This window comes from Sapajus apella, unplaced genomic scaffold, assembly GCF_009761245.1.
Source record: "Sapajus apella isolate SASKATOON/1434 unplaced genomic scaffold, GSC_monkey_1.0 scaffold107, whole genome shotgun sequence".
Lineage (NCBI taxonomy): Eukaryota > Metazoa > Chordata > Mammalia > Primates > Cebidae > Sapajus > Sapajus apella.
Genome location: NW_022437047.1, coordinates 2,032,239 through 2,059,467, shown reverse-complemented (window position 1 = coordinate 2,059,467; position 27,229 = coordinate 2,032,239). Strand labels below are relative to the sequence as shown.

The 27,229-nt window shown below is 56.2% G+C and overlaps 1 protein-coding gene across 10 annotated transcripts in view; it reads right to left on the bottom strand.

The window, feature by feature from the left end:
• Positions 1-27,229, bottom strand: part of ZMIZ1 (zinc finger MIZ-type containing 1) — a 243,388-nt gene that overhangs the window by 125,048 nt on the left and 91,111 nt on the right. For 4 of the 10 annotated variants that reach the window (XM_032259200.1, XM_032259210.1, XM_032259204.1 and 1 more), the window contains exons 4-5: positions 26,104-26,184; positions 8,294-8,403 (exon numbers count right to left, since the gene is read on the bottom strand). The exons of 1 other annotated variant lie outside the window; for it this stretch is intronic. In XM_032259200.1, the coding sequence (XP_032115091.1) occupies positions 8,294-8,373 (80 nt within the window). In that variant the 5' untranslated portion in view covers positions 8,374-8,403; positions 26,104-26,184. 5 more of the 10 variants (XM_032259205.1, XM_032259209.1, XM_032259203.1 and 2 more) reach the window with 4 other exon arrangements.

The following is a 27,229-nucleotide window of genomic DNA, read 5'->3' as shown; positions in this document are numbered from 1 at the left end:
AGAAGGAAGGGGCTGATCAAGATGTCACTGGTTTCTCCCTGCACCCCAAACCTCTGAGGATGACTGGGGTGCGCTGAGCTTTCTGGGAGCTCACTTGCTGTACGAGGCCCCTTCACATACGCCATCTCATGGAATTCTCACTCCAACTCGGCAAAGTGGGCACCACAGCTCAGACTTCACAGAAGAGGAAACTGAGGCCCAAAGAGATTACACAGCTTGCCCAAGGTCACACAGCCGGGCACAAGGTTGCTGGGACTGGAGCTTGGCTTTAGCTCATTTCGAGGGTCCCAGCCTAATCACACAGGTACACTGGCAGTGTCCACCGGGCTACAGCCAGGCACGGGAGAGGGGATTTCTGCTTGGGCCGGGCCATATTGTGGTGTGACTACAGTGCACAGACCTGGACTCCCTGGCCTTGGTGAAGTGGGGACTGGGTGAGACGATTTCTAAGGCATCTTCTAGCTTTAACGCTCTTGTAGGAGGCTGGGGGAAGAAAGCAGTAGACAAAAAGAGTAAGATGACATCTCTGACTTCCAGAAGCCTAAAATCCAGGTGAGGGCAGACAAGCAGTACCAACCTCTGTACTGCTGGGAGTGCCCACCAGAGGGCTAGGGCCAGGAGGGGTGGCTTCCTGGAGGAGAGGTAGAACCAGGTGCCAAGGGCCAAGGGGTCATGGCCTCCAGCAGGGGCAGGGTGGCTGGGCAGATGGTTAAGAGAGTGGGCAGGGAAAGCCTGTTCTTATTTTAGAAATAAAACCACATGCTCAGTGCCCCTTTGACCAGTCAGCCTGGCGGGTGGCATGGGGGTCCTTTTTAAGGGAGAAGGTATTGAAATGGTGCAGGACTGTCACCATTCATCTGCTTTTTAATTAACTCACCCTGCTGCCTTAAGTGATTCCCTGCTCACGCTCATTCTTTTGAAAATTCCAAAGTGCTATTTCTGACCTGTGATTTACTATTGCTGTACGTCTCTATAAGCAGTGTTTTAGCTTAAGTGGCAGTTGCATATTAATTACAAAGTTAATTATGTGCTGTGTAATCATGCTGTAATTCATTAGTTTACTCTATACTCTGAGAGCCTCATGCTAATAGCGAGATCTGACAGGGTTTCTGGAATCAACAAGAAAGACCCGCTGGAAATCCCAAACAGGGCTGAAAAACACTGGAGACCCCAAGCCCCTTCCCGCCCAGGGCTTCTAGCAGGCACACAGTCTGGGACACGAGAGTCTGTGGGGGATGGTGAAAAATCCAGGTGGGTCATATTTTTCCCCCATGGAAGTGCAGGGACAGGAAGAGAATTTGTTTAAAATTACTTACGGAACAGAGAGTCACTTTGAGGTGAAAAATTAACTGCTCAGATCACCCAAAGTGGCCCTGAGAGCACAGATCACGGGGCAGCCCAGGGAAGGCCTTGGACAGGACTCAGGGCCAGGTAGTTGTTCAAATGGGAAGACCCAGGCCAAAGGGTGTGGGTGGTGGCTGTGTGTCTGGGATTTGGACGGAAGTCTCTTCACAGCCTTTCTCTCCTCTACAGCATCCTCAAAACCATCTAAGGACCCGAAAGTGAACACTGGACATATTTCACTCTCCCTTCTCCTGTTTGTAACTCTTGGGGTCATCGGGCCTGGCTTTGACGCCTCTCCACTCCTCAGACAGCCTCGAAACCTTCTGACCCAGGTGAGGGCTCCCAGTCTCCCTGCACAGGGAGCCGATGACGGACAGGAACGGACACAGACACTCCAGACACTGCCCAAATCTTGACTGCTCTGGGGTTATTCCAGGGGATTCTTTTTTAAACCATCTCTTCCAAGGTCCAGTGTTGTCAGCCGCTGAAGAATCATCCACGATCCTCCAATGGCATTTAAAAGTCAAAGTGAGTAAAGACAGACCTGCCCCAAAAAGTCTCCCTTCACCCCCAACTCTGCAAATCTGTGGATCAAATTTCAAGCCTTGCTGAGGGAGGAGAAGATACAAAGGCTGTGACCTACCCCGGACATAGCGATCTGGTGGCGGAGACCCTCTGCTTTCCAAATATAAACCTGCTTGTTTTATTTCTGCTGACAGCTGAACGAGGAAAAAAAAAAAAAGATGTAGAAGTCCTTTCCCTTCTGGCTCCAGTCAACAATTGGAGAGAAGGACTTGGAGCCCCAGCTGGCATGGGAGGAGGATAAATAAGGAAAAACAAAACATGTCCTTGTGCTACAGTGGAATGTTTTAGAAAGAGGTGAAAAGCACAAGGTCGGGGCAGATTTCAGTTTCTATCATTTCAGCAGGCTCCGGGAGAAGGCAAGATGCTGCCGACTCGACAGTTTTGGGGCGAATCCGTTTTGGAGGGAACTCATTTTGGGAGGGGGGCGTCTTAGCAGCTAAAGTGCTGTGGTTTCCTTTCCTGAGAGCACGCCGGTTTCCCTGGCAACAGAGAAGTCCAGCCTCCAAAGTTCTGATGGGAAACCAAGGCTTGGCCTGGGATGGCTCCTGACCGTTACCCACAGCCAAGGCTTCACTGTCCTGCTCGCTTGGGCAGTGAGTCGGGTAGGAGAGGTGCAAAAATGTTGGCTCTGCAAAAATATGGGCACTGGTCCCTGTCTTTCCCGCCTGCACTTGTGCAAGCAGCTACTCATCCCCAGATTCATCACTTTTCAGGGCTTTATGGCTGAGCAGGTAAAAATCCAGGAACAGCTTGGAAGCAAGCCTTCATTTGACAGCAGCTGACGACCCTGAAGAGTAAAGGCTCAGGGGTGGGCAGCAATGGACCAGCAAGGGCTGGGCTTCATGTAGAGCGCACTTTGGCCCTTGTGCAGCTAGCACAGGGAAACTGGATCAGAGGATCAGGTTGGGATTTCTAAAGTCCTGTCTCCCTCCATCCACACTCGCTCACACAGCTCCACTGGCACCTCCTAGACTTAGAACCCATCTTCCCAGAGGGAAAGATTGAAAGGTCTGGCCCGGAAAGATGCAGTCGGTGCATCAGGAGGGGAGGGAAGAGGGGTGAGTGAGAGTCAGCGAGGAGAGGAGGCAGAGAGCGGGCTGGCGACTGCATTTGAATCGCACTTATCCGGGCGCCTCTGGGACCTGTGCTAAGTGCTCCACACACATTATCTCATTTAATTCGTTCTCCAGCTGCCCAGCGAGGCAGGCACAAGTATCCCTCGATGGAGAGAATTGAGGGGTTAAGTGACGTGCCCAAGGCCACCCAGTCAGTGCATGGCAGAGCAGTGAGTCACACCTGCCCGTCTCCAAGGCCTGTTCTCACGCTCACAGCTCACAATGCTGCGTGTGCACATTGGGAGGGGGGTGGAAGGAGAGACAGGGGCAGAGAAAGCCACTCTGGCCAGCGGTTCCTTTCCCTGGTTTTGAAAGGAAGACAGAGGTTCCTGGAATCCTCCCCTCTGCTCCCCTCCCCAGAACCTCCCCTTTTCTTCTAAACAATCCGCACTCTGTCCTCCCACAGGAAGACAGGCCATGGAGCAGAGCCACCTGGAGACTGAACCAGAGGCCCTGTGCAGAATCCCACCTCAAGGCAGAGGCAATGCTGGCCAGCATTTCCTGAGGGTCTGATATTGCACCCTTCACCTCCTTTTAACAACCTTGTGAAGTAGACAGGAATAATCTCTTTTCCTGAGGAGGCACTGGAGGCTAGGAGAGTGTCATGAGTATGTCCAAGTTCAAGTAGCCAGTATGAGGCAGAGCTGGGATTCTGGCCCTGGTCTGACCTCAAAACCCAACCCTGAACTGACGACGATGATGATGATGATTCGAGGCTGACCCCGTGCCTTCCTGAGCTCTTCCTATGTGCTCTGCCCTGCTTGAAGCACTCAGCATATATTGATCTGTTTTATTCTCTCAACCATCCTATGTAACACACGCTACAATTAGCTCCATTTCACAGAGAGAACAGACACAGCTTTGAAAGCAACACAGCCAAGGGCATTGCTAGTAAGTCACAGAGCCAAGGTTCGAACCCAGCCAGGCAGACTCCAGAGCTCTCACTCGTAACCCACATAACACGCTCTTTCTCCAACCATGGGGATACGCTGCCTCCCAGCCTTGCGTCCTTTATTCTAGACGGTTCTGGAACCCTGTTAAGGCAGGCAGCAGTGTGGAGGCCCAGAGTTTTCCCTTCATAGAGCTCACCAAACTAGAGAACTGGGGAATATCAAGCAGGACCTGGACTGTGTCTCTGCACATGTGGGCGTGTGTGTGTCTGTGTGTGTGCATGCACAAGCCTCAGGCCTGTGCTGCACCCTGGGTGTGCATGCAGCTGATTTATAACCCTCCAAGAAAACAGAATTGCAAATCTCACCCACAAATCTTCCTTATCGAGGTACTTGCGACAGGCAGACACGTCGTGAATTCCCAAGAACAGGCAGGCCTCCCCCCAGCCTCAGCTCCCTCGTGCTCCCTGCTCCACGGGGCCTGAAAGGGGCCAAGGGTTGGCTCTGAGAAGTCCCTCTGGCTGCCAGCAGTCTGGCCAGTTCACCCCTGGGAGTGGGTGCCAACCTAGGAGGACTTGGTGCTGCTTATTGGAAATGCTGGCTCCTGAGTGACCCAGCCCAGGGAGAGCCCCATCAGGTACAGTTATGGGACCCTCCCGGCTGACCCACCTCTGGGTAGGGCCTTGAAACACCTACAGAACTGAGGAGGAGAAAAACATGCATCTAATGAACACGTGCCATGCACACACCATGTACTGTGCTAAGTGTTAGAAATTTACTTCATTGAATCGCCATGGAGACCCTGGAGACAAGGCCCAGAGAAGTCAAGTGGCTGGGCTCAGCCCCGGAAGCCAGGCAGGCTGATTCTAGAGGCTGAGCTCACAACAACGCCACCATGTTCTCCCCAGCCCTGGGCCTCCTCAAATCCTCACACCCCTTAGGTTTCTCAGGCCTTGTCCCTAGCATACATACCCTTACCCACTTTCCCCCAGAGCGGTTTGGGTCCGCTGGGGCACCTTGCTTGTATTTAATCCCATCCCAGTGTTCACAGATGTGGGCCACTGGGAATGATGCTTGCACACCCAAAATCAGTGCTGCTGCAGTCTGAGTCCAGCTCACACTGTCCCCCCAGACCCAGCCCATACCTCACCCACAGAGCCCTCTCCAGCAGCAGGCCCCTCTGGGTCTGCAGTCACCCCGTTGATACTCCTGGCCCCCACCTTCTCCTGGAGATGAGCAAGAAGGAGGCAGGCGCACCACGCAGCAGCCGGAGGCAGCCCAGGCTTGGCTCTGCTCTAACCTGCTGTGTGACCTAGGTCAGTCCCACGCCCTTTTTAGTTTTGTCTTTTCCACCTAGAAAATGAGCTGGGCTTGCACCCAGGGGGATTCAGTTGCATGAGCAGGAGAGACAGCCCTTGCGCCTCAGGGGAAGTACATCTATGCACACACACACACATGCATGCTCGCAAACACACACAGTCCTGGTAATGTCAGGTGACTGAATTCCCCATCCCAGCCCAAACGGAGCCAGGCACCAGCCCGCCCTTCCTGTGAGGTGTTTCTCGTCTCTCTCTGGCTTGGCACTGGGTGAGTCCTGGCTCCTCCTCCTCCAGTCCAGACTCCTGCAGCCCCAAACCTGTAATCCCCAGCAGGGAAAATGACAGCCTTGTCCAGCAGCCGCCCTCAGCTGGTGGTGGGGAGCCGGGCGGTGGCGGTGGTGGCGGTGGCTGGGAGGCGGGCCGGGACATGCAGCCGCCAAGTCAGGGGAGGTCAACGGTGGGGACAAATGCCATGGGGACTGTGGGCTGTGGGTAGAGGAAGGATGAGAGAGAAGAGCAGGGAGGGATGGGCTCAAGGCCCCAGGGCTGGCCCGAGACCGGCCTGAAGCAGGACAAGGCCCAGAGAGGGTCACAAAGGGGCGTGACCCTGACAGCCAGGCTCTAGAAGGCACCAAGGTGAGCACTACCCACGGTTTGGGGTTTGCAGAGCTACAAGCACACTGATGCCTGGGCCTCGCTCCGGCTCCCTGGGAGGGCCCAGGAACCTGCATTTGAGAATGTGCCTCTGCGGTCTGGTTGCAGCTGGTGGGGAGGTGGCTGCTCAAGCCCCTGGGTTGCCTCTGCCCCAGGGAGGTGCTGGGGTCACTCCTGCCTGTGCTGTCTCCTCCACAGAACCCACTGCCACTTGGCGGGAAGACAAGGCTACCAACAGCACCAGCAACACCACAACCACGTCTGCCCAGCCGGTCACCTCCAGCCTCCTCAGACGCAGGTAGCCCGTTTGTAGCAGGGCCACAGGACTGTCCCCATTGACCAAGGCTTGGAGAAGAGAATGCTAGCTTGAGTCAGCCCCTGAGCCTCCTCCCGGACCCCTCCCCACTGGGAAGGGCCATCAGGAGGCTGAAGCCTGGGTGCTCCCTGCGCCCGCCCAAGCCTGCTCTAGCAGGAAGACTGGACGCAGGGCCACACGGACTTTCGGTCCATCTCAGTGGGAATCCATGGTTCTGTCTCTGGGAATGGAAGATCCCGCACACGGCCACGCTGTCCTGACTCCCTCGTGGCCTTGGATGGGTCACTTCCCTTCGCTCAGCCTCTGTTTCCCCATGAGAAGACAGCTGTGGGAGGAGGCTGGATTTGGGGAGGCACAGGCCACGAGGGGGCGTTCTAGCTGGAGCAGAAGCTGGGGTGGGAGAGCAGTTGGAAATGTTTCGACATGCTGGCCCCGAACGCTGGGCTTGAGCTGGGGCTGGGGTCAAAGTTGCAGCTGGACTTGGGGTCAGCACTGGGCTTCTCTGACTGGCCCTGTCTGAAAGTCTCTTCTGGGCACTTGATCCCCCCCGAGCAGGGGCCCCATTGTCTCGGTCACATGGAAAGACCAGCTGAGGCTGCCTGCTCAGAGGAAGGTGGCAGTGTTTGCTGAGGGCCGCCACAGAGGGGCAGCTCAGGCTCCCACACCTCTGGGGAACTCGGAGGAGGAAGGGGTGCTGCCTGCTTCCTTTGGGCAAGCCTGAGCAAAGTAGGGGCAGGGCCTCAGCCTACCAGGTGTTACCCTCAGATGCAAGCCCTGGGGTGACAGTCCATGGGACAGAGGAGGCACGTGGCGCTTAGGCCCTGGAAAGAGGAGGGTTCATTTTGGTATCAGGGAAGCCGGCTCTGGCCTGGGTCAGGGTTATTGGATGGACCAGGCCCAGCTACACTGGGCTAGGACCCACTGTGGTCAGCCCCACAGCCACCATCACTCATAATGTCCTAGAGGACACTGGAGGACCCAGCCTCTTTAAGGATGGTGATGCTGGTGGACAAGCCACTAGGATGACCCTGGGGCATTCCTTCAGTCCATGCCCCTCCAGAGCCCCTTCCCCCAGGACTGTCCCCGCTCAGGAGTAGGACATGCCCCATTCTGGCTCCTTTCCATCCCCTCTTCCCTCACTGTCTCCATCTGTCTCCTTCATCTTCGGGGTGCTGTGGGGCACCAGCCTGTCTCCACCCTCACCACCCTGCAGGAAGGGGACAGGCGGACAGGAGACAGAACGAGTGGATGAGGGGCAGGCCAGTGGAAGACGGTGCCTGCCTGCCATGGTCCAGCCTGCCCCATCAGCCCAAGGATGCTGATCTGACACTGGCCTCCCAGAGAGGGTGGTGGTACGCATGGTGGTTGTCCCTGTGGCCTGCCTGCCTGGAGTGCCTGCTCACCCACTGCCTGGTCCCCACCTGCCTCGGCCTTGCCAGCCCCTCCCCTGCCCCCATGCGGGCCTGAGATGGCTGTTGCCATGGCAACCCTGCTCATTCAATCCAGGGATAATGAAGCCAATGTGTTTTTCATTTCCATGAGCTTGAGTGCGGAGCAGAGCAGAGAGAGGGGCTTTCCCCTCTTGGCCCCTCCTTCCCGGGGACGAAGCAGACTGCAGAGGGGCAGTGCACGGGGCCTGACCAGTAGACGGAAACGTACCAGTGGGAAAAGGCTGGGACCTGGAGCCACCCAGCTCTCTCTCAGCTCACCACAGTGGGCATGTGGATGGGCAGTGCCAGCTGGATGGCAGGCCTCTTTGCCAACACTCAGCCTGGGAGAGGCGTGGTACCCCAGAGACTGAGTAGGGGTGCAGAGCCAGGCAAAACAGGGCTCTGTTTCCGGCTGTGTGACCTTATACTGGTTACCTCACCTCTCTGGTCTTACTCTAGTAGAATTAAGATCACCAGGCACTAACTAGGTGCCTATGTGAGTGGCTGGCCTTCTGCCGTCCCCAAGGATCCAGACAGAACCCAGACAGAGCCCCTGTCCTCTAGGAGTCCGCAGGTTAGTGGGACAAGGAATTCATATCAGGCGCCCTTCTCAGCTCTGACTGAGGCCAGAAACTCTTACCTGTTGCTACCAATAACAGTAACTCTTGGAGTTACCCTTGGAAGACTGGCACATACAGTAAGTGTTTCATGTGCTAGCATCCCTCCTCTTCTCCATCCTGGGTCCCTGGCCTGTAGCACAGAGATAGCAGATGTTTAAGAAATGTTCATGTGTGAGTCAGCAGTCACAGCTGCCCTGACTCCTCTACTTCCTCCCGGGCCTGGACTGAGATGGGCCCGCTCCTCTGGAGGTGGAACCTGGGCCTGAGCGGAGCAGCGCTGGGCCGGGCGGGGGCAGGGCTCCATGCGGCCCTGGCTTGGGAGAGCAGGGCTGTCTGGGAGATCCGTGGCCCATGGTTGCCACCACACACCTCCCCCAGCCCCTTCCAAGGGCAGGAAGCCAAAAGCACTCACGCAGAAAACCCTGGCCTGTCTCCCCCACAATAATTCAATCACCTTGGAGACCAGTGGCCCTCTCTCCGGCTGGGCTGACAGATTAGAGCTGGAGGGAAGGAAGCATGCGGGGGTGGGGGAGGGGTGGGGCAGGGATGCCGACATGGAGAACTCAGAGCAGGGCTTGAAAAGTGAAGACATTAACCCACCAGGAGGAGACAACCTTAATCTGTCCTCCATAAAGCTGTCTTGGGGCCACCAAGAACGTCAGCAGGGCACAAGGGGCTGAAGCTGGCTTCTTCTGGGACCCGCTCCACCCCCGCCCAGCTGGGCTCCAGCCCCAACTGGTGAGGGGTCTGGGAGGAGGGAGGCTGGATGGACTTGCAGATTAAAAGGGGCCGGAGCAGAGGAGGGGCAATGATGGGGAGAGTGGGGAGGACAGCGCTTCTGGTAGGCGTCACTCACCAACACACAGTAGGCACTCTGTTTAGGGACCAACTGAGTAAGGGAATGTGTGACCACACCTGCAGGTTGTCAGCAGGCAGCGCTGTGGCAGCAGGTTGAGTGGGGCCATGAGCACTCGAATGGGGCCCATTTGCCCATTTCACAGATGCGGAGACGGGACAGGCGTGTCAGAGTCACAAAGTTAATCAGAGACACTGGGACTTCCTAGCATGAGGGGCCAGGCCGAGCCGTCCTTACCATCAATTATACTGCAGATTCGGGGCATCTCCCCAGGGTCCCCAGCGGCACCTCGGCACACCCAGCCCAGGCCAGCAGCAAGCTAACTGTGAAGGGGAGACTGCCCTGGCCCCTCCTAAGGCCCTTCTATGTGGCCATTAAGAAGCATGTCTAATAGGAGCACTGGATGGCCCTGAAGCCTCCTCATGACTTAAGTCCAAAAGCAAAGCAAAGAAAATTATAAGCGGACCAGAAAGAAGTCCACTAAAATGACGACCAGGGCAGCCTGTGGGTGGGAGGATCACAGGGCAGTGCTGTTTTTCTGCCTTCACTTCTCTGACTTCCAGACTTTCTGCAGCAAGCACGCATATACTTTACAACAAGAAAAAAAAAGGACAGTATTAAAGTTTAAAATAAATCACTTCCACTAAATGTGCAAGATTCTCCATTTACAGGACAAAGTCAAACTCATGCTGGGTTAGGCAGCAGCTCTGCTTAGGTACCCAGGGCCACACACAAGAGCCTCCAAGTGTCCCAGGCCCTGTGAGGACACTCCGGGGCAGGAGCCAGGTCCCTCTTCCGTTGGTGCTGTGTGTTGGGCAAGTCCAGTGCCTCTCTGTGCTCTGCCGGTCTCCCTACACCCTTCCCACCTCTCAGGGAGGGTACGAGGACGAATGGTCTGGGCGTGCTTGAACTCACCCTGTAAGCCTTTGTCAACTGAGGGCACAGGGCTTCTCCAGTTAGAGGGGTGCCGTCTGGGGCAGAGGGGCAGCTGAGGTGCCTCCAAAGACAGGGCCGAGGGGCCCGGCCTGAACCGCTCCAGGCGGCCAGGCCAGCTTTCCTCCGCTGTTTACGGTGGAAACACAGACTTGAAAAGGCTTCACTTTTCCACTGTTTTTGTGGCGGTGCTGTGGGGAGCAGGGCTTCCTGAGAGCGAGGCCAGCTTTCCAAGGCCACACTGAGTCCAGCCCCAACAGGAAACATCATGTTTTCAATTTACAGGTCCCTGCCAGGCGCTGCGAGCAGACCCACGCTTCCCTGGCACGGCTGTGTGGGGAGAGCAGGGCCCTGCTGCAGCTGGGAACCAAGGCGCCCGGGTGGGGCCCCAGGACCCAGAGGGCCTCCTGTGGTATCCTGGAGGGGCCTCATTCCCAGTGCACAGCACAGTTTATACCGTTTTGTTAGCAGCAGATGCACCAGAGACACAATTGCACAAACTCCAATCCCCCGCCTCCTGGCGCTCACATCAGCCAGTCTACCTTCCTACTGAGTAGATGGGGAAACTGAGGCCCAGGGAGAAAAGGGACGTCCCAATGCCACCAGATTATCAGTGAAGAAAGTCTGACCTTAACCCAGATTGGCAGATTCCCAACCGAGGCCCCTGGCCAAAGCAGACTGTCCCACCCCCCTCTGATGACAGAGATGACAGCTCACCTCCACTGCACGCCTCTCACAGTCCAGGCCCTGCAACCTCCAAAAAAGCCTTGCTATCAAGCAGGGCCTGCCAGCCCCTCCTATCCCCAGGTGCTTCTGGGAAATTCCTGGTAAACTGAGCAATGCTTGGAGGAGGAGTGTTCACTCAGCCCGTGTGCACTGAATGTTACGCTGATGGACGATGCCTTGGGACAAGGAGGATGAGGGCTGACTCCCCACCTCCCCGAGCCTCGGGGTTCCAGTAGCATGATCAGGAGGGTGACTGGGTTGGACTGTCAGGAGGCCTCGGAGCTCTAAGATCTATGCCTCTCTCCTCCCTGCCAGACTGTCAACTCCATGACACAGACACCTGGTCTCCTGCTCAGAGGTATCCCAAATACTCAGAAGAGTGCTGGTCCATCATAGGTGCTAAATAAACATCTGCTAAATGACTGAGCAGTGGTGGCTGGAGGGGGCTCCGCTCACATGGTGGATTTGGAGAGGCCTGGGAGCTCTCCCCACTAGCCATGTATTAATGACATTTCGAGAGAGAGGAGACACATCCTGGCCTGTTGGGCCTCCGGAGCGCGTGTGGTCTGTGTGGCCAGCCCCTCCCCTCCACAGCCCCAGCCCAGGATGCACAGTGCCCTCTCTGTGCCCCGTTTCTCACTTTCTGGGACTCCCTGAGCTCTAGCAACAGACAAAAGGCACATTTTCAGGGAACATCATCCCTTGTTTGTTTGTTTGATTCACAAACTCTCCTCTCTCCGCCTTTTCCCATCCAGGCCATTCCTGCTCTCAAACATGAGCCACTCTCCAGGCCGTGGCGGTGAGGGGGGGCTGTGACGGCCAGACTCACACCGGCTCCTGGGAGTCCTATGGGCTAGGCCTGGAGGGTCTGCTGCAGCCAGGAACACAGGGCCTGGAGGCAGGGAGGACGCCGGGGCTGCCTGCCAGGAGTGGGCTCCACACTCTACACTCTGCCTGCAGGCTACCTTCCTGCTGGCTGGCCCACGGGGAGTGGGGAGGAACCTGAGCCCAGCCCAAGGTGAAGCAGAGATGGAGGTATGTGAGGGGTATGGTGGCCAGGAGGAGGGACACATGTGTGGGTCTGTACATGTGCGCGCGCATGCGCGCGCTCACACACACACACACACACACACACACACACACACACAGACTAGAGAATTCCTCAGAGACAAGCAAGCTCCAAGATGGAGCCCAGACCAGACCAGCCCAGAGATAGAGAGGAGGCCTCCTGCGGGAAGGGCACCCTCACCCCAGCTGCCTGGGGCAGGACAAATCCAAGTGAGAGACAAAGCCAGACAGACCAAATGGGTGAGCAAGGGGCGCTGGGAAGTGCAGGGGTGATCGTGAGAGGAGCCCCATACACAGAACAAGGCAGAGCCAGAGCGAGTGGCAGGCGGGCAGCTGCAGCTGCTCAGAAGCGTGAAGGGGTCAGGACAGAGACAGGTGGGCAGAGCATACCCTGGGTGCAGCCGCCCCACTCCTGGGCAGACTGCTTGGGGTTTCTTTTGGGTTATGAATTGGGGTAAGGCTTGCTGCCACCAGTGGTCTCCCTCCCTGTCTGGGTGCTGTGATATCAATGTCTGAGATGGGCCACTGAGTCCCCACTGGCTCCTGCAAGGACCCCCTTCCTCTGCACCTTTGAAGTCTGGTGAGCTGCCCTGGAAGATACACGCTGGCTCTTCTCTTTCCTAGCTGGCTCCAACCCTCAGCATCAGCTCATACTCAGAGAAGGGGCCTGGGAGGAAGATCAAAGACACACAATGGAAGGAGGAAAGCCCCCAGGGGAGCCAGGTGTCACCTAAGGATGCTGTGCCCTGCTCTGCAATGGGCTGGGCCTCTTCAGGCAAAGCCCCTTATGTCCTCAGTTTCTCCCATCCAAAGGGGGTGGGACTGTTGGACCTTCGGATCCCCCAGCCTCTGGCATCCAGAATTTTACATTCAGCCCGCCTCCTGTGTGTGCTGCGGGTTTCCTGAGCACTCCTCCTTCCCACCTCAGCTGCATTTCTGAACTAACACTGAACTCTTCTATGTCCCACATCAACTGTGCTTGGATTATGAAGGCCAGACTTGCAGAAGGACATCTCAGCTACAAAGGGGATTCCCAACATGACCATCCCTTCCCCACCAGCACCCAGGGGGCCGAGCCACTCTCCTGAGTGCACCTGGTCTCTGTCCTCTGGCATGCTAGGTTTCTATGAAAGCTCAGTGAGAAATGGCACAGTCATTCCACAGATCAAAACCTTCACCGGCTCCCCACTGCCCATGAAATGGAGGTGCAATCTACCAGCAGGGCCTCACCACCTGCCACTCCTCCTTCTCGCCCCTCTGGAGCCAACACCTGGGAGTCCAGGGTTTGGTGTGCCTTTGTCTTCGCTAACTTTGTTCTGTCCAGTTGGTCACGGCCTTTCCCTGCCCCTCCCAGAGGAAGCTGTGTGTCCCCGGTGTCCCCAAGGCTGACCCTACCCTGGCTGAGAACTGTCCTGGGTGATGCTGAGAAGGGCTCTGAGCTGCAATCTAATACGGGCAGGCCTGCCCCATAGCTGGTGGGTGCAACCTATGCGGGCCGCTTCAGCAATCCCAGTAGAATCTGAGGAATGCACCCACGATGCACCTTACCCTCCAAGCACCCAGCAAGGGGGCCCATGCTCCAATCTGAGGATGAGCAAGAGCCATTGGGAGGTCAGGGAACCTGAAGTTTACAGACTGGCCCCATTGGAAACAAATTGTGACATGCCCTTCGAGAAGCTTCCCTGATCTTTCTGGTTGGCAGGGATCTCGGACTCTTGGGGTGGATGCTCTGTGCCTGGGTCTGGCTGAGGGTTCAGGCTTGAAAGTTAGATGGAGTCAGGTTCAAATTCTAATTCTATCTCCCAGTGCCGGTGTGACTATGAGCATGTGACTTAGCTTCTCTGTTCTACAGTTTACTCATATTTGAAACAGCTTTCTATGAAGATTAAATTAGATAATATATATAAAATAACTGGGGTAAGTACTAATTAACACAACTACCATTAAAATTCCCCTAACACGGCCAGTGGCTCATGCCTGTAATCCCAACGCTTTGGGAGGCCAAGGCAGGCAGATCACCTGAGGTTGGGAGTTCAACACCAGCCTGACCAACATGGAGAAACAAACCCTGTCCCTACTAAAAAATGCAAAATTTGCCTGGCTATGGCTGGGCGCGATGGCTCACATCTGTAATCCCAGCACTTTGGGAAGCCGAGGTGGGTGAACCACAAGGTCAGGAGTTCGAGACCAGCCTGACCAACATGATGAAACCCCATCTCTACTAAAAATACAAAAATTAGCTAGGCTTGGTGGTGCGCGGCTGTAATCCCAGCTACTCAGGAGGCTGAGGCAGGAGAATTGCTTGAACCCCGGAGGCAGAGGTTGCAGTAAGCCGAGATTGCACCACTGCACTCCAACCTGGGCGACAGAGCAAGACTATGTCTCAAAAAAAAAAAAAAAAGATTCTCCCCAGCACGTAACACATACTTGGCAGGGTAACAGTGATTAACAGCAAGGACTAGGTCTTAAATCCTAGCTGGGTAGTCTTAGGTGGGTCACTTGCTCTGTCTGCGGATCAAGGTATATTCTTTAAATTCTTCCTCATTACACTCCTGGAGAAGTCCTCTCCCTCACTGTCCTCTACGGCCTGAGGGTCTTCCTAACAACAGAGAAACCACGGTGCCCTTGGACCTTTGGTCCTAATCTGCTCTCAGAGCTTCTAGGCCAGGGATATCCAATCTTTTGGCTTCCCTGGGCTACAGTGGAAGAGTAATTGTCTTGGGTCACACATAAAATACACTCACAATAGCTGATGAGCTTAAAAAAAAAAAAGTTTGCAAAAAAATCGCATCATGTTTTAAGAAAGTTCACGAATTTGTGTTGGGCCACATCCAAAGCCATCCTGAGCCACATTCGGCCCATGGGCCGGGGGTTGGACAAGCTTGCCCTAAGCCAGGGCCACCTCCCTCCCTCATAGCGCCAAGCAGGCCCTGAGCAGCCCAGGCCCCAGTGTGTCCTGGGTCAGCTCATTCCTGGTGCACAGCCAGCAGATTTGGAAAAATCATTTTGTACTGAGAGCAAGTGCCTTTCATTCCTGTTGAATCCCCCATCTGACTCACTGCCTTCTCTCCTGGCTGGCCCCTTTAGTCATTACCATTTAAACACCTGTATTACCAAACTGCCAGGCACCAAAGGCTGGCAGAGAATTTACTTCCGTACAAAAGACCAATCCAGGGGAAGGGCCCATTGTCCAGGCACTGGCTGTTCATCTTTCCCACGGAGCTGGGAAGGTGTGAGAAGGACCTGTGACAAGTTTGAGAATGGAAGACTTGAAAGGATTTTTTTGGAGAGTTCATGTCCTCCTCCTCCTTTGTGTCAAAAGATGCAACAGTGGCCCTCACGCTCCACGTGACAGCGGTGAAGGTTGGATGGGATGCTCCTTAGGTTGAGTGACAGGCCAACCCAAGGCCAGGCTGGAGTTTAGGGTCCAAGGACCCAAGTTCCTACCCTGTTCTGCCACATGGAGACTTTGGCTTTTTCCCTAACTTTCCTCTGCCTCAGTTTCCTCATCCATAAATTGGAGATAATACTGTTCCCTACCTCATAAGGTGTCACTGGGACTCAAATAAATGATGCCCTGGCTGCTCACACTGTTGTCATTATTACTATTATAACCATGACCATCTCAGGGCTCTGTAGCTGGCCTGTCCTCTGCCCTTCAGTGACGGACATGCCACAGGCAACTCATTTTCCTCCTGTCCTAGAGGATCTAGGGAGGGTAGGTCTATCTGGGGCACATACCAGATGCTGGGTACAGATGTGCCCTAGGGAGGCTGCCACTGCTCTGCAGCTGGGCCCTAGGTGTCCTCACCTGCCATGTGCCTGCTTGGTCAGGTGTCACCGTGTGCCCTTAGGAGGGCGACATGTGGCTCCGAAGTATGCCTTCAGCAGGCATCCACTACTCTGGGTTCCTGAACCAGGAATGAACGAGGCTGAGCTACTCCGAGCCCTGCCGCTGCCCCAGAGACCTCGCGCCCTATCTCCTTGTCCCTGCTGCCTCCTGACCTGAACTCTTGGTTGCTCTGCAGATACTTGAGTGTACGTGATGTACCCTTCATTCAGTCAGCCTTTATTGAGTACCAAACTACATTTCTACACTTAAAAAGCAGTGCCCTGTGCTGTTCATCCACTTCATAGGGATACGGCCCACCATGTACCAGGTCTGAGCTGTGGCTGCCTCAACAACATGGCTCCATCCTTGCTGGGCCTCTCTTTCCCAGGACAGGGCCAGGTGTGTACTCAGTTATGCTCTGGTACCAACACTATCACCTGCTCCAGCCCCTAGCCCCATCTGAAATTCTTGAAATGCTCTGAGTGTCAATCCATTCCAGTGAGCCTCCTCCAGGAAGCCTTCCATAAGTCCTCACTTTCCGAGGACAAAATCTTTTGATTTCAACACATCCCTGGTCCCGCGGACACGGTGCATCACAAATTCTGTTCCTGCATGTGGCCTACGGTGGCCTAGACGGTGAGCTCCCCTGGGACTGGCACAGGTTTTTGTTTCTTTGTCATCTGAATAGCTGAACACAGACCTACACAAGCCGTATTTAGCTGCCTTACTGACTGCAGATGGAGACTGCAGTGGAGAGGGGCTGACTTGTGCAGAGGCCTGAGATGGGCGCTGTACCAGGCGCCAGATGTGAACTAAGGACCCAGTGGGGCTCCCTCCGGGAAGGAGACGAAGCTGCCCACCCTGACCCCACACCTAAGGTTAGCTGTGCAGGCAGGATGCCGGTGGTCAGGGGAGGTCTGGCCCCTGGCATCCTCTGAGCAACAGCCCAGAGCAGCCCCTGGGTTCTAGGCCTGGGCCTCATCCCTGGTGGAGTGAAGGCCTGGCAGTGAAGAATTCCTTCTGTGGCATTAGCCCAGACCCAGCTGCCTCAAACGAGGTCTCATTAGGACAGGGCCAGCTTTTTCACCTCTGCTTGTTAACTCCCCTGAGCGGCAGTGAGTGGAAAACGGGAGGAAGCAGGGAGTCTGAGAGCCTTTTCATTTCTGGAGCTCACCGCCCTGTGCGTGGATGTTCCTGGAAAGCTTCCATGGGGGCTGTCCTGGCTGGGGTGAGAGGACCCATGGGCTGGGAGGTGGTAGTTGATTTAGGCTGACAGTGGGGGTCCAAGAAGGGAGCAGGCGGCCCCTCAGACCTGTCCTGAGATGGCTCTGTCTTTTCCTAGGGGCTCAGCAGCTTAAAGCCTGGCGGGGCTGCCCATCCTAAATGCACCACACAAAGAGAGGCATGGTGGGCCGCATGGGGTGGCCCACAGACCAGACTGTGAGCCACACAGAGCTCCCAGAGCTCACATCCTCCTAACACACATCTTCCACCCTGGGCCTCAGTTTCCCCATCTGTAATGACAGGGCTCTGTGGGCCCATCCTGCAGTTCCAATACTGCAGGCTTTCATGTGTGTTAACTAATAAGCCTCCCAGGGGCCTCAGAGGAGCTGCAGGACCACCCCCACCCACTCTGGCCTCCACCGTACCTCCCAGTAGGTACCAGTTAGTGATCCAGCTCAGCTTACAGAAAAGATCTCAGATCTGAGTGGACTCCAGTAATGCCTGCAGGTAGGGCCTCCTGGAAGGCAAGGGAATGGCCAGTAACTGGCACGTGACACCCAGAGAACAGCTTCTCTATCCCCAGGGCTCTGGGGCTGGCAGCAGGCTGCTGAGCCAAAGGCTCTGTGGCTAAGAAGGAATGGGGTGGAAACCCACAGATTTGCCCCAGGGAGCCTGGTAGAGGCAACATCAGGGAATGTCTGATTGTCATGAGGTTTTAAGAGCAGGAAGATCCCTGCTCATCTAAACCCCTGGTTTATGGGCTCAGGTCTCTAGGACAGCTCCCCTTTGCAGGCACCAGTGTGTCCCAGATTGGCCAGATCGCAGGTATTTTCTGGGGGCATCTGTTAAAAATTCAGAGATCTAGGCCCAACCCCAGACCTACAGAATCAGACTCCAGGAGAGGGGCCTGGTGATCTGCATTTAAACAGGTGTCCCACATGGTCTGGGACTGCTAGTGTGCCCGGGAAGCACGGCATCTCCATCTCAAAGTATCCTCCTGGAAGTTCCCACTTGATGGCTCAAGAGAGGACCTGGGGGTCCAGTGTCTCAGGAGAGGGAAGTGTCCGGGTCCAGAGCTAACAAATGCCAACTTCCAGCGGATGCTCCTGTCTGAGGGGTAGGAGGTATCTCTCCGAGGGCATTGGTCAGTTGCTAACAGAGAGGACCAGTGCCGTGCAGCTATTGCTGCCCTTTATTCTGCCAAGTGAGTGCACCACACCCTACTTTACAGACAGGGAAACAGGGGAGTCAAGAATGAAGTAACTTGTCCAGACTCACCCGGCTGATAGGTGGAAGAACAGAGATTTGAACCCAGAACTGTTTGTCCCTGAAACCCAGGCTTTGACCACACACTGTACTTTATCACAGTGAATTTACATGAGCGAAACTGTGGTGCCTTCTCCAGCCGTGGAGGTGTGTGGGCAGCAGCTGGGGGAGTCACTGCCAGGCACGAGATGATCTTTATCGCCCTCCTGGGGCTGTGGCTGCAGACAGGCTAAGGTGGCTACAGGATGCAGGGATGTTGGTTGCTTTTTTTCCTCACGCAGAGAAAAAACGCTCCAGATTATGTGCAGGTTCTAGTGCATCAAAGTCCTCCTGGCTCAATCCTTGGCCATGAGGGAGCTGCTGGGCAGGAAGCAGCTGGGAACTCCTACCTGAGAGGGCGCTGCTGGGGGCAGAGGCAACCAAGTACGGGGAGCTGGCTCCCCAGATAGTGACAAGGGCAGGGGTGGGGTTCTGTGACGGGAAGTCTGGGTGAAGCCAGGGCCCAGAGAGGACTGGCAGGGGCTACCCAGTGAGGGCCGTCTCATGCCAGCCCGTCCCACCAACCTGAGGGTGGGCCAGACGGAAGTGGCACCGTGGGAGCATTCCACAGAGGTTATGAAGCAGAGCCGTTCCCCTAGGCCCCAACAGAGGTCCCTAAAGATGCCTCAGGGGAGCAGTGGCAGGTCCCAGAACAGCTGCGAGCTTGCTACTTCCCAAACCGGGGCTGCGGAAGGGTGAGAAGCACCTAATGGGGGAGACAGATGTGAGGGAGACGCTTCTGAAGGCTCAGCAACCACACAGCTCCTGCTCTCCGTTAACCAGTCAGTTGCCTGGGGGCTCTGGAAGGTTCTCTGCGGCCCAGCTCACCCAGTGGCCAGAGCGGACGGACACCTGTAGGGGTCACACTGAGGCCCCTGCCTCTTCCCTCCTCCTGCACTGCCACAGCCCAGAGCTGAGGCATGAGTCAAACAGACCTGATACGCAGGCAGCAGGGCTGAGAGCGTGCCTATGCCCAAGGCAATGGAGTCTGCACACAGCCTCAGAATCCTTTTTTTTTTTTTTTTATGAGATGGAGTCTCACACTGTCGCCCGGGCTGGAGTGCAATGGCGCAATCTCGGCTCATTGCAACCTCCGCCTCCCAGGTTCATGCGATTCTCTGCCTCAGCCTCCTGAATAGCTGGGATTACAGGTGCCCGCCACCACACCTGGCTGATTTTTTGTATTTTTAGCAGAGATGGGGTTTCGCTATGTCAGCCAGATGGGTCTCGAACTCCTGACCTCATGATCTGTGCTGGAATTACAGGTGTGAGCCACCGTGCCCCGCTCCGAATCCTTCTTAACACGGCCCACGAGCACAGAAACAAGTGGGATGGCAGACAACACCTCGTTGCTATCCCTGGAGGAAGCTGAGGGTGTACAAGTTGGGTGCCTGTGGCTTCCTGCTGCCCTTCAGCACCGAACTGGCCAGGGACTGTGCTGGGGACATGGTTCACAACCTGCCCTGAGCTTTCAAGGAGTATACGGTCCAGTGGATGGCTGGCTTGGAGGAGCAGAGACAAGGAAAGGCCACAGGATGTCTGTATGCAGACGAAGGAGGGAATGGGCTGGGGAGAGAGAGGTGGGGGGCTGTCGGCTCAGTACACTCAAACTCTGCAGCCCCTGCTGGTGGGAAGAGATGGGCCCCCGAGGGAGCTCCGCCTTGGTAGTGGCACCAGCCCTGTCTGCGGTGGAAGGAGAGGAGCACCTGAACCTTCCGTGACTCCCGCCACACTGCCTGAGCAGAGGCAAACAAGAGGTAGATTGTAAATGGAGCGTACAGCCAAGTGCAGCCAGAGGGGACTTGTGGGTAACAAAGAGGAAAATCAGCTCCAGAGGGTGGAGGGCTCTGGAGGGGCTGTTTTGCTGCCGGCCTGGCTCCTAAGAAACACCCCACTTTGGGAAAACCCTCTATGCAAGCAGGTGCAGGGCCAGGCTCTGTGGAGTAAATCCCCTCTTCTCCCTCCTGGCCTTGGAGCCATCCCTGCCGCAGGCATCCTCCACTCGCTGGAGACCCGGGCTGCTTAACAGGACACACCCTTTGGGCACCTCTGCGATTCAGACTCTGCTGGCTGATGTGGGAGGGGCTGGACAGCAGAGGCAACCTTCCCTGGGAGAAGCCGGGGCTCTCATCCTCCTAGCTCCATCTAGGGTGTATGCCTGCTGTCAGGAAGTTGGGAGGGATGAAGGGCAGGACTGGGCATTATGTGGCCCAGACTGTGACAGCTGCTTGGTCTGGGGCTGTTTGGGCGCATTAAGTGTGGGGCAGCCTCAAGCTCTGAAGGCTACTATGAGTGGGGCAGGGGAATGAAATTGCTCACCTCGTCTTTCCTCTATTCATTTCAGGTTTGTCGCCTGGATTCTAGCCATGATCCTGCCTGCCTCAATCTTTCTCTAGGAAAAGCGCCGCATGCCTCAGCTCCTTATTTGTCCTGCAGGGCAGTGGCGGCCTTGCCTGCAGAGAGAGCACGTGCTCTGCAAACGCACCTGCAGGATTTCCTTCCCCAGGCTTCCGCTTTTTCACCCGCAAGGTGAGGAAACAGGACTCTCCCAGCCTGCGCCGTGCAATACAGTGAACAGTGGAGACTGCAGTGACTGGATTTCAAAAACTTAGTATGATAAAAAATGTAAAATATCTGCCCTGTGAATCCAATATATTACCATCCCAATATGTAATCAATACAAAATGAAAAATAGCCTGGTGGGCGGTCTGACGTACACTTTAAAGGGCATGAAGAGTGTTGAGGGAAGGTTCTAGATTTAGGAGGCATGTCCAGGGAAGGCTACGGGGCCTCCAGGAGGTGCAGGTGTGGCCTGAGCAAGGCTTTGGAGGGTGGGGCCCCGCAGCGCCCCATAGGCTCAGGAGCGAGTGCAGAGTGGGAAGGCGTGATGAAGAACAGGGGCAGGGGCGGCGCGGTGGCGCTGCAGCCCAGGGCGCTGGCAGAAGGCTGGCGTGTGATGTGGCTGTGAGAGGAGGCTGGGGCCAGATGGCGGCAGCTTCGAACGCCAGGCCGAGTCGGCTGGGCACGCAGCAGGCACTTCCAGGAAGACTGACTGACCAGGGCCGGGGACCTAGGGAGCTCCCTGAGGGCATCCAGGTGAGTGGTGAGGCCTCTGCACCTCACAGGCCACTGAGACCCTCTGGGCCCAACCCCTCCAGCTTCCTCTCCCCTCAGGAGGGGACAATTTATTTATTCATGAGCATACAAATGCTCCCACCAGGCAGCCAGCTCCTGCACACCTCACTTCTAATTATAGCAGGAATTTCATTAATGCTGGAGGAGATGCCAGGTTTCCAACCACCCCTTGTTAGTGGGCACAGGCCGCCTCTCGTTCTCCTGCTCCAGCTGGTGGCCAGTGGCCCACATGCCCAGGACAGTACAGGGCAGTTGCAGGGTGGGCTAGCAGCCTGCACTCACTAAGCCAGGAGGTGGCCAGCACGGCAGGGCCATGGGGAGGGGATGGCACCTGCCCCCACCACCTGGCGACATACGGAGTGCAGCCTCCAGCAGCTGAGAATGTGGGGCTGCCTCAGACCCGCCAAAGAGCGGGGCGGGAGAGGGTGGCATGGTGGCTGCAGCCAGATTTAGTCGAAGGCAGCAGGTAGGGAGGTCTGCGTTGTACAGAGCCCTGAGGATGACAGGAGGGATGACACGGTGCAGCTGTGCTGCTGGGAGGCCTGGCAAGGAATGGCGCTGTGAAGGAGAGCAGGGGTGAGGAGGTGCAAGGACTCTGGGATAGGCTGCAGTCAGGGAGGCGAGCTGCCGAGGAGGCGGCGTTGGAGGTGTGAGAAGACAGAAGCTGGGCAGGAGAGAGAGCAGGGAGATGTGGACAGACAGCCACAGGGAGACGGGATGCGGACACGCAGAGACCTACACACTGCCTCACCCTGCAGGGATGGCCCAGACACACACACACACACACACATTCTCTCTCTCTCTCTCACTCACATACACACACACACACACACACACTCTCACATATACACACACATACACACATACACACACTTTCTCACTCACATACACACACACACACTCACACACACACACACACACACACTCTCACATACACACACTCACACAGTCACACACACATACACACACACACACACACACACAGCTGAGCTGGGGCTTAGAGGCCAAGGCCAGAAGAAGTAAAAAAATGACTTGTGCCAAGTTGGGCTCAGCTGCTCACAGAGGACCCCCCCTAGCTGACAAGGAGGGAGCTGGCTGGGCCCACCCAGAAACTTCAGGCCAGGGCCTCAGGGTGTAAGCCTGTGGCAGGAGGCATGGCCGCCAAATCCATGCCCTCCCATGACCACGGGGAGCTGTCAGGGCCTCCAGCTGTGGGCGGGCAGGTCAGAGCTGTCAGGCCTGAATGCTTGGCCCCCACAGGGCCCCTCAGTCGGCTCCACTGTGGTCAGCAGGGCCCCCCAGGCCAGTCTGAAAGTGGGGCCAGTGTGCACATGGAGGTCTTGAAACACACAGGAAGGGAGGGGTCTCTCCTTCCCTTGAATACTCACGAATATTCACGCAACCTCACATGCCAAGCTGAACCATCACACACACACACAGGGCACACTAGTACACAGGCACTCACACAAGCACACAGCCACTCGCCCTCCTCCCTCCCTCCGTCTGGAAGCTCTGAGCCTCCCAGAGCCACTACTCAGGCTAGGGTGCACTGTCATCCTGGGTCTCTGGGCAAGGAACCCCTGTCCCACACCAGGGTCAGAACGAGAGAAGCTGGTAAGAGGAAAGCAGCTCCAGCTCCCAACCTGAGCTTACCCAGGCAGGGGAAGGGTTGCACAGGAAGGAAGGCTTGGAGAATACACTCTATCTGCTGCCCTCTCCCGAAGGATCATGGTCCAATTCCAGAAAGGGCATGGGTGCTGCTGAGGTTACACCAGACAGACCAGCGTATCAGACCTACGTCTGAGGGCCCCACCTCCCACACAAGGGCTTTCTGTTCCTCCCCAACCCACGGCCTATTGGACACCCCCTGATGTCAGGAGTGTGGATCTTTCCCTCAGCCCTGATGGAAAGTGGGGCCAGTGCCCTGAGGTCTACGCAGTGGGGCCAGGGAGGGGGAGCAGACACTGATACATCAGTACCTGTATCCTCTTCCAATCCTCCCCTGGGAGCTTCAGGAAGGGGCTGGGGGGGGCGGGGACAGGCTTCCTCCCCACCAGTATAGCCTCCCGAGAACCATCCTGGAGAGCCTCATGCTCTCTCCCAGACTCAGCAATGCCCCCAAGCCCCAAAACCCACTGTCCAAGTGGCCCATACAGCCCCAATCCCAGCTTGCACACTGTTTAGTGATGAGGAGCTCACCACCTCTCCTGGAGGCAGCTTTTTAACATAAACTTTCCAGATAGCTCAGACTCTTGAAAAGTTGAACTGGAAGATGCCGAGGACACAGCATGGTTGCCACGGAGGGCCTGAGGTCTCCTGGCTGGAGTCCATCAAGCAAGACTGTCCTTTCATCATTAGATTGGAAGTGACAGAACTAGCCCACCACCTTGCCACTATTATAACAGCTCTAGTCACAATGTCCTGTAGCCATGTACCACCTCCTTCGCTCAAGATAGCTAGCTAGGACCCACGAGAGTCATTCGCTCAGTCACCCAACTAACAGATCATCCATGGGGCCACTGCTCTGTGTCAGGCACTAAGACGTGGTCCCGAGCGAGGGTTCACTCAATGTTCTTTCCAGCTTAACACCTGCCCTTCACCCATTTTACAGGTGGCAAAGCTGAGTCCAGGGTAAGGCAACAACTTCTCAAAGCCATACAGGGAGCCAATGGTCGAGAGCAGAGCCCCACGCTGCTGCTGCCAGCCCTGGGAAGTCTGCCCAGGGAAGACAGTCTGCCAGCCCTGGGAAGAAAGAGAGAAGGCTGCACGTCCACCGTCACCAACCCTGGCCGTTTCTAGGACACCAAGGTATTGATTACCACCTTGCCTTGGAGTGGTTTTCTTTTCTTTTCTTTTTCCACCAAGGCTTTCTGTTCCTCATTTTTTTTTTTCAAAGAATCAACTCAAAGCTGCTCCTATGATTAATTACCAGCTGCCTAATGCTCCGCCACTGGCAATTTCTGGAAAAGGAATGAATTACCTTGAAAAACATCCGAAAAGAGAACCCACCGTGAAGGAGAATTTCAAAGGTTACCAGACAATTAGCAGAGGGTTCCCCTAGCCTGATCAAGTTGCAGGCAGGCCCCATCAGGAAAGGGCAGGCCACCAGTCTTGGGGGTCACCCTCTGGCTCCAGAGAGCAGTGGGCTTGCCGGGCTGGGCAAAGTCTGCAGGGCAGAAACGGCGGGGCTTTCCCCAAGCAGCTCCCATGCTTGTCCTGGGGCTCCACCCCTGGTCTCCAAGGCCTCATGTGCTGGTTAATCCTGACGGACCTCAGTTCAAATCCCCATTCCAGCACTTAGGGCTCTGTGGGTTTCCTAACCACACTGAGCCTCTGGAACATGAGACATTAGACAAACCTCCCCATGGGATTCTTGCGGGCAGAAAGATGTATTAAAGGAGCATGGCGCCTGGAACACACACAGCAGTTGCTCACGAGGCTGTAACATTTAAACATATTTACGGCTTCTAAGCATCCTCACAGCAGCCCTGTCAGCAGTGTCGGTGTCATCAGCCTCATTTTCACATGAGCAAACTGGCTCACACACAAGGGAAGGGACTGGCCTAAGGTCACACAGCCGATCAGCTGACAGCCGGAATTTCCTGCAGCAGGAAGGGAGAAGGAGCCTGGCTCTCCAATGTTGGAGCCTGACTGAGGCTCACCTGGCCGTGCCCTAGGCCCCTGGAAGCACTAGGCTCCAGGAGGAATGCTGAGGGCGGCAGCGGATGTTAGTTGGCACCTCTACACCAGGGCGAAGACGCTCCTCTCTGGGGCTGCCCCAGCACCACGGTGCCTTGGGACAAAGGGCTCTGGCCCAGGTGAGAGTATCTGTGAAGCCTCTCATCTCTAGATTGAGAGTCGCCGAGTAAGCAGGGATTGCACAGGGATTGCCCCGGGCACGGGGCCAAGTGAGACCAACCCTGAAATGCCACCCCATGATGAGAAACGCTGCAGCGTACGACACAGCTGGGCTCAACCTCAGGACCTGCTGTTTTCAGCTGCTTCTCAAGGGGCCCTTCCCCACTCATCAGGCCGGGGGTCTAGTTCGTGTCCATCCTGGCACTAGTGGGTCTTCAGGGGGAGCAGGATGGTGGAAACTGAGGTATGTGGGGAGACAAGAGGGTCCTGGCACCTTTGAGGAAAACAGCTGACACGTTCCCAGTCCTTGCTGTGTGCAGGTGTGCCGTCCCCTTACCATGACAGTGGGGCAGGCACTGCCATCTCATTCCCATTTGATAGACGGGTAAACAGAGGCACAGAGTAACTACACGTGCCAGTCAGGATTTGAACCCAGTGGTCTGACCCCATGCCCAGTGTCCACCTCAGCGTGTTTGTGAGAGTGGGCAGCAGGGGTGTGTAGCCCTGCACTCATTTCAGCTGACAAGGCCCTGCTCACCTGGGCTTCCTTTGGTGGGGCTGCCCATATCCCACAGGGTTCAGAGTGCTGCAGACAGGGCTGCTGTGCCAAGACCAGGCAGCCAGACCTGCCCCTCTCCCCGGGCAGACCTCCAGTCCCACCCCTAGCAGCCACTCCAGAGAAGGGCCAGGACAAGAGGTCCCTGGGTGCGAGTTAGAGGGGAGGCCCATCTGGGGCATGATGAGGTCCCAGCAAAGGTGTCCCATGCCCACTCCTGCCCATCAGGGCTGAGGCCCACATCAAAGGTGCAGCGTGCTAAGGCCAGCACCTGCCTTCATCAGGACACACCTGCGCCTGACCCAGCCACCTCCCGCCAGCCCAGGGGCACACCTACCTCAGTGATCCGCAAATCACCAGTGTCCCAGGCGCTGGTCAGCAGCTGGCGGCCCCTCCACCTCACTCCAGCTCCATCCTGCTGTAATGAGAGTAGCACGTCAGTGGGCCCACCCACAGCAGGGGCCCCGGCACGGACCATGAGGCCACCACCCAATGCCACTGTACCATCCCCATTTGACAGAGGGGGTCTTCAAAGGGACTTGATGGGTGCTCTGGCATAAACAGGCCCCTGACCCCCAACACCTGCTAGTTACTAGTTATGTGATTACAGAGATGCTTTCAGACTCTCTGGAGTTCAGTTTCCTCATGTGTCAAAGTGGGGTCAAAATATGTCTGAAGGTCACCAGGAGAATCCATGGAGACGTGATGACAAAGGCACTTGGCATTCACTCATTCATTCAGCAAACATTCAGCAAGCATGCCAATGTGATAGTGATCTCTGCCCTTGTGGAGACTCAGACGAGAGCAAAGAATCAAATAATATAAAAGTAAAAGTGGTGCTTGCCAGAAACAATGAGTCCAGGAGCCACACAGCACAGACTCAAGGTCCCAGGTAGCCTCCCTGGGGAAGTGAAGTTGAGCGACAAGCCAGAGGGAGGCAGGCCAAGATGCACAGGACAGAGGGAACAGCATATGCAAAGACTCCAAGATGGAGAAAAGGGCCTGGCCCAGCAGAGGACTTGGGGTCCGTGGTGCAGCAGATGCAGTGAGCAAGGGAGGGGGTGGTGTGAGTGGGGACCAGGGGCCAGGGACAGTAAGAGAGAGGGTGAGCAGGAACCACAGCAGCATCTGGGCAGCCGAGGGACACGACTCTGGTTCTAGTTGGGGAAACCCCCGTGGCTATGACGGGAGAAGGGCTTGGGGGGTTAGGAGGAGGTGGAAGAGCAGTAGGGAGGCTGCTCCAGAGTCCAGGTGGGAGAAAGTGTGCTCAGGGCAGAGACAGCAGCAGGCAGAAGTGCAGGGCCTGCTGGGGCGCTGGGCACGTGGGCACATGACCATCCTTGTTGGGTGAGGCTCGGCTGGCCCACCACTTCAACAGCCCACCAGTACCCTCCCCCAGTGCCCACAGAGCCCGAGGACAGGAGGGAGGATGAGACCCCGAGGCCTGGCTGGTAGGCTTCTCT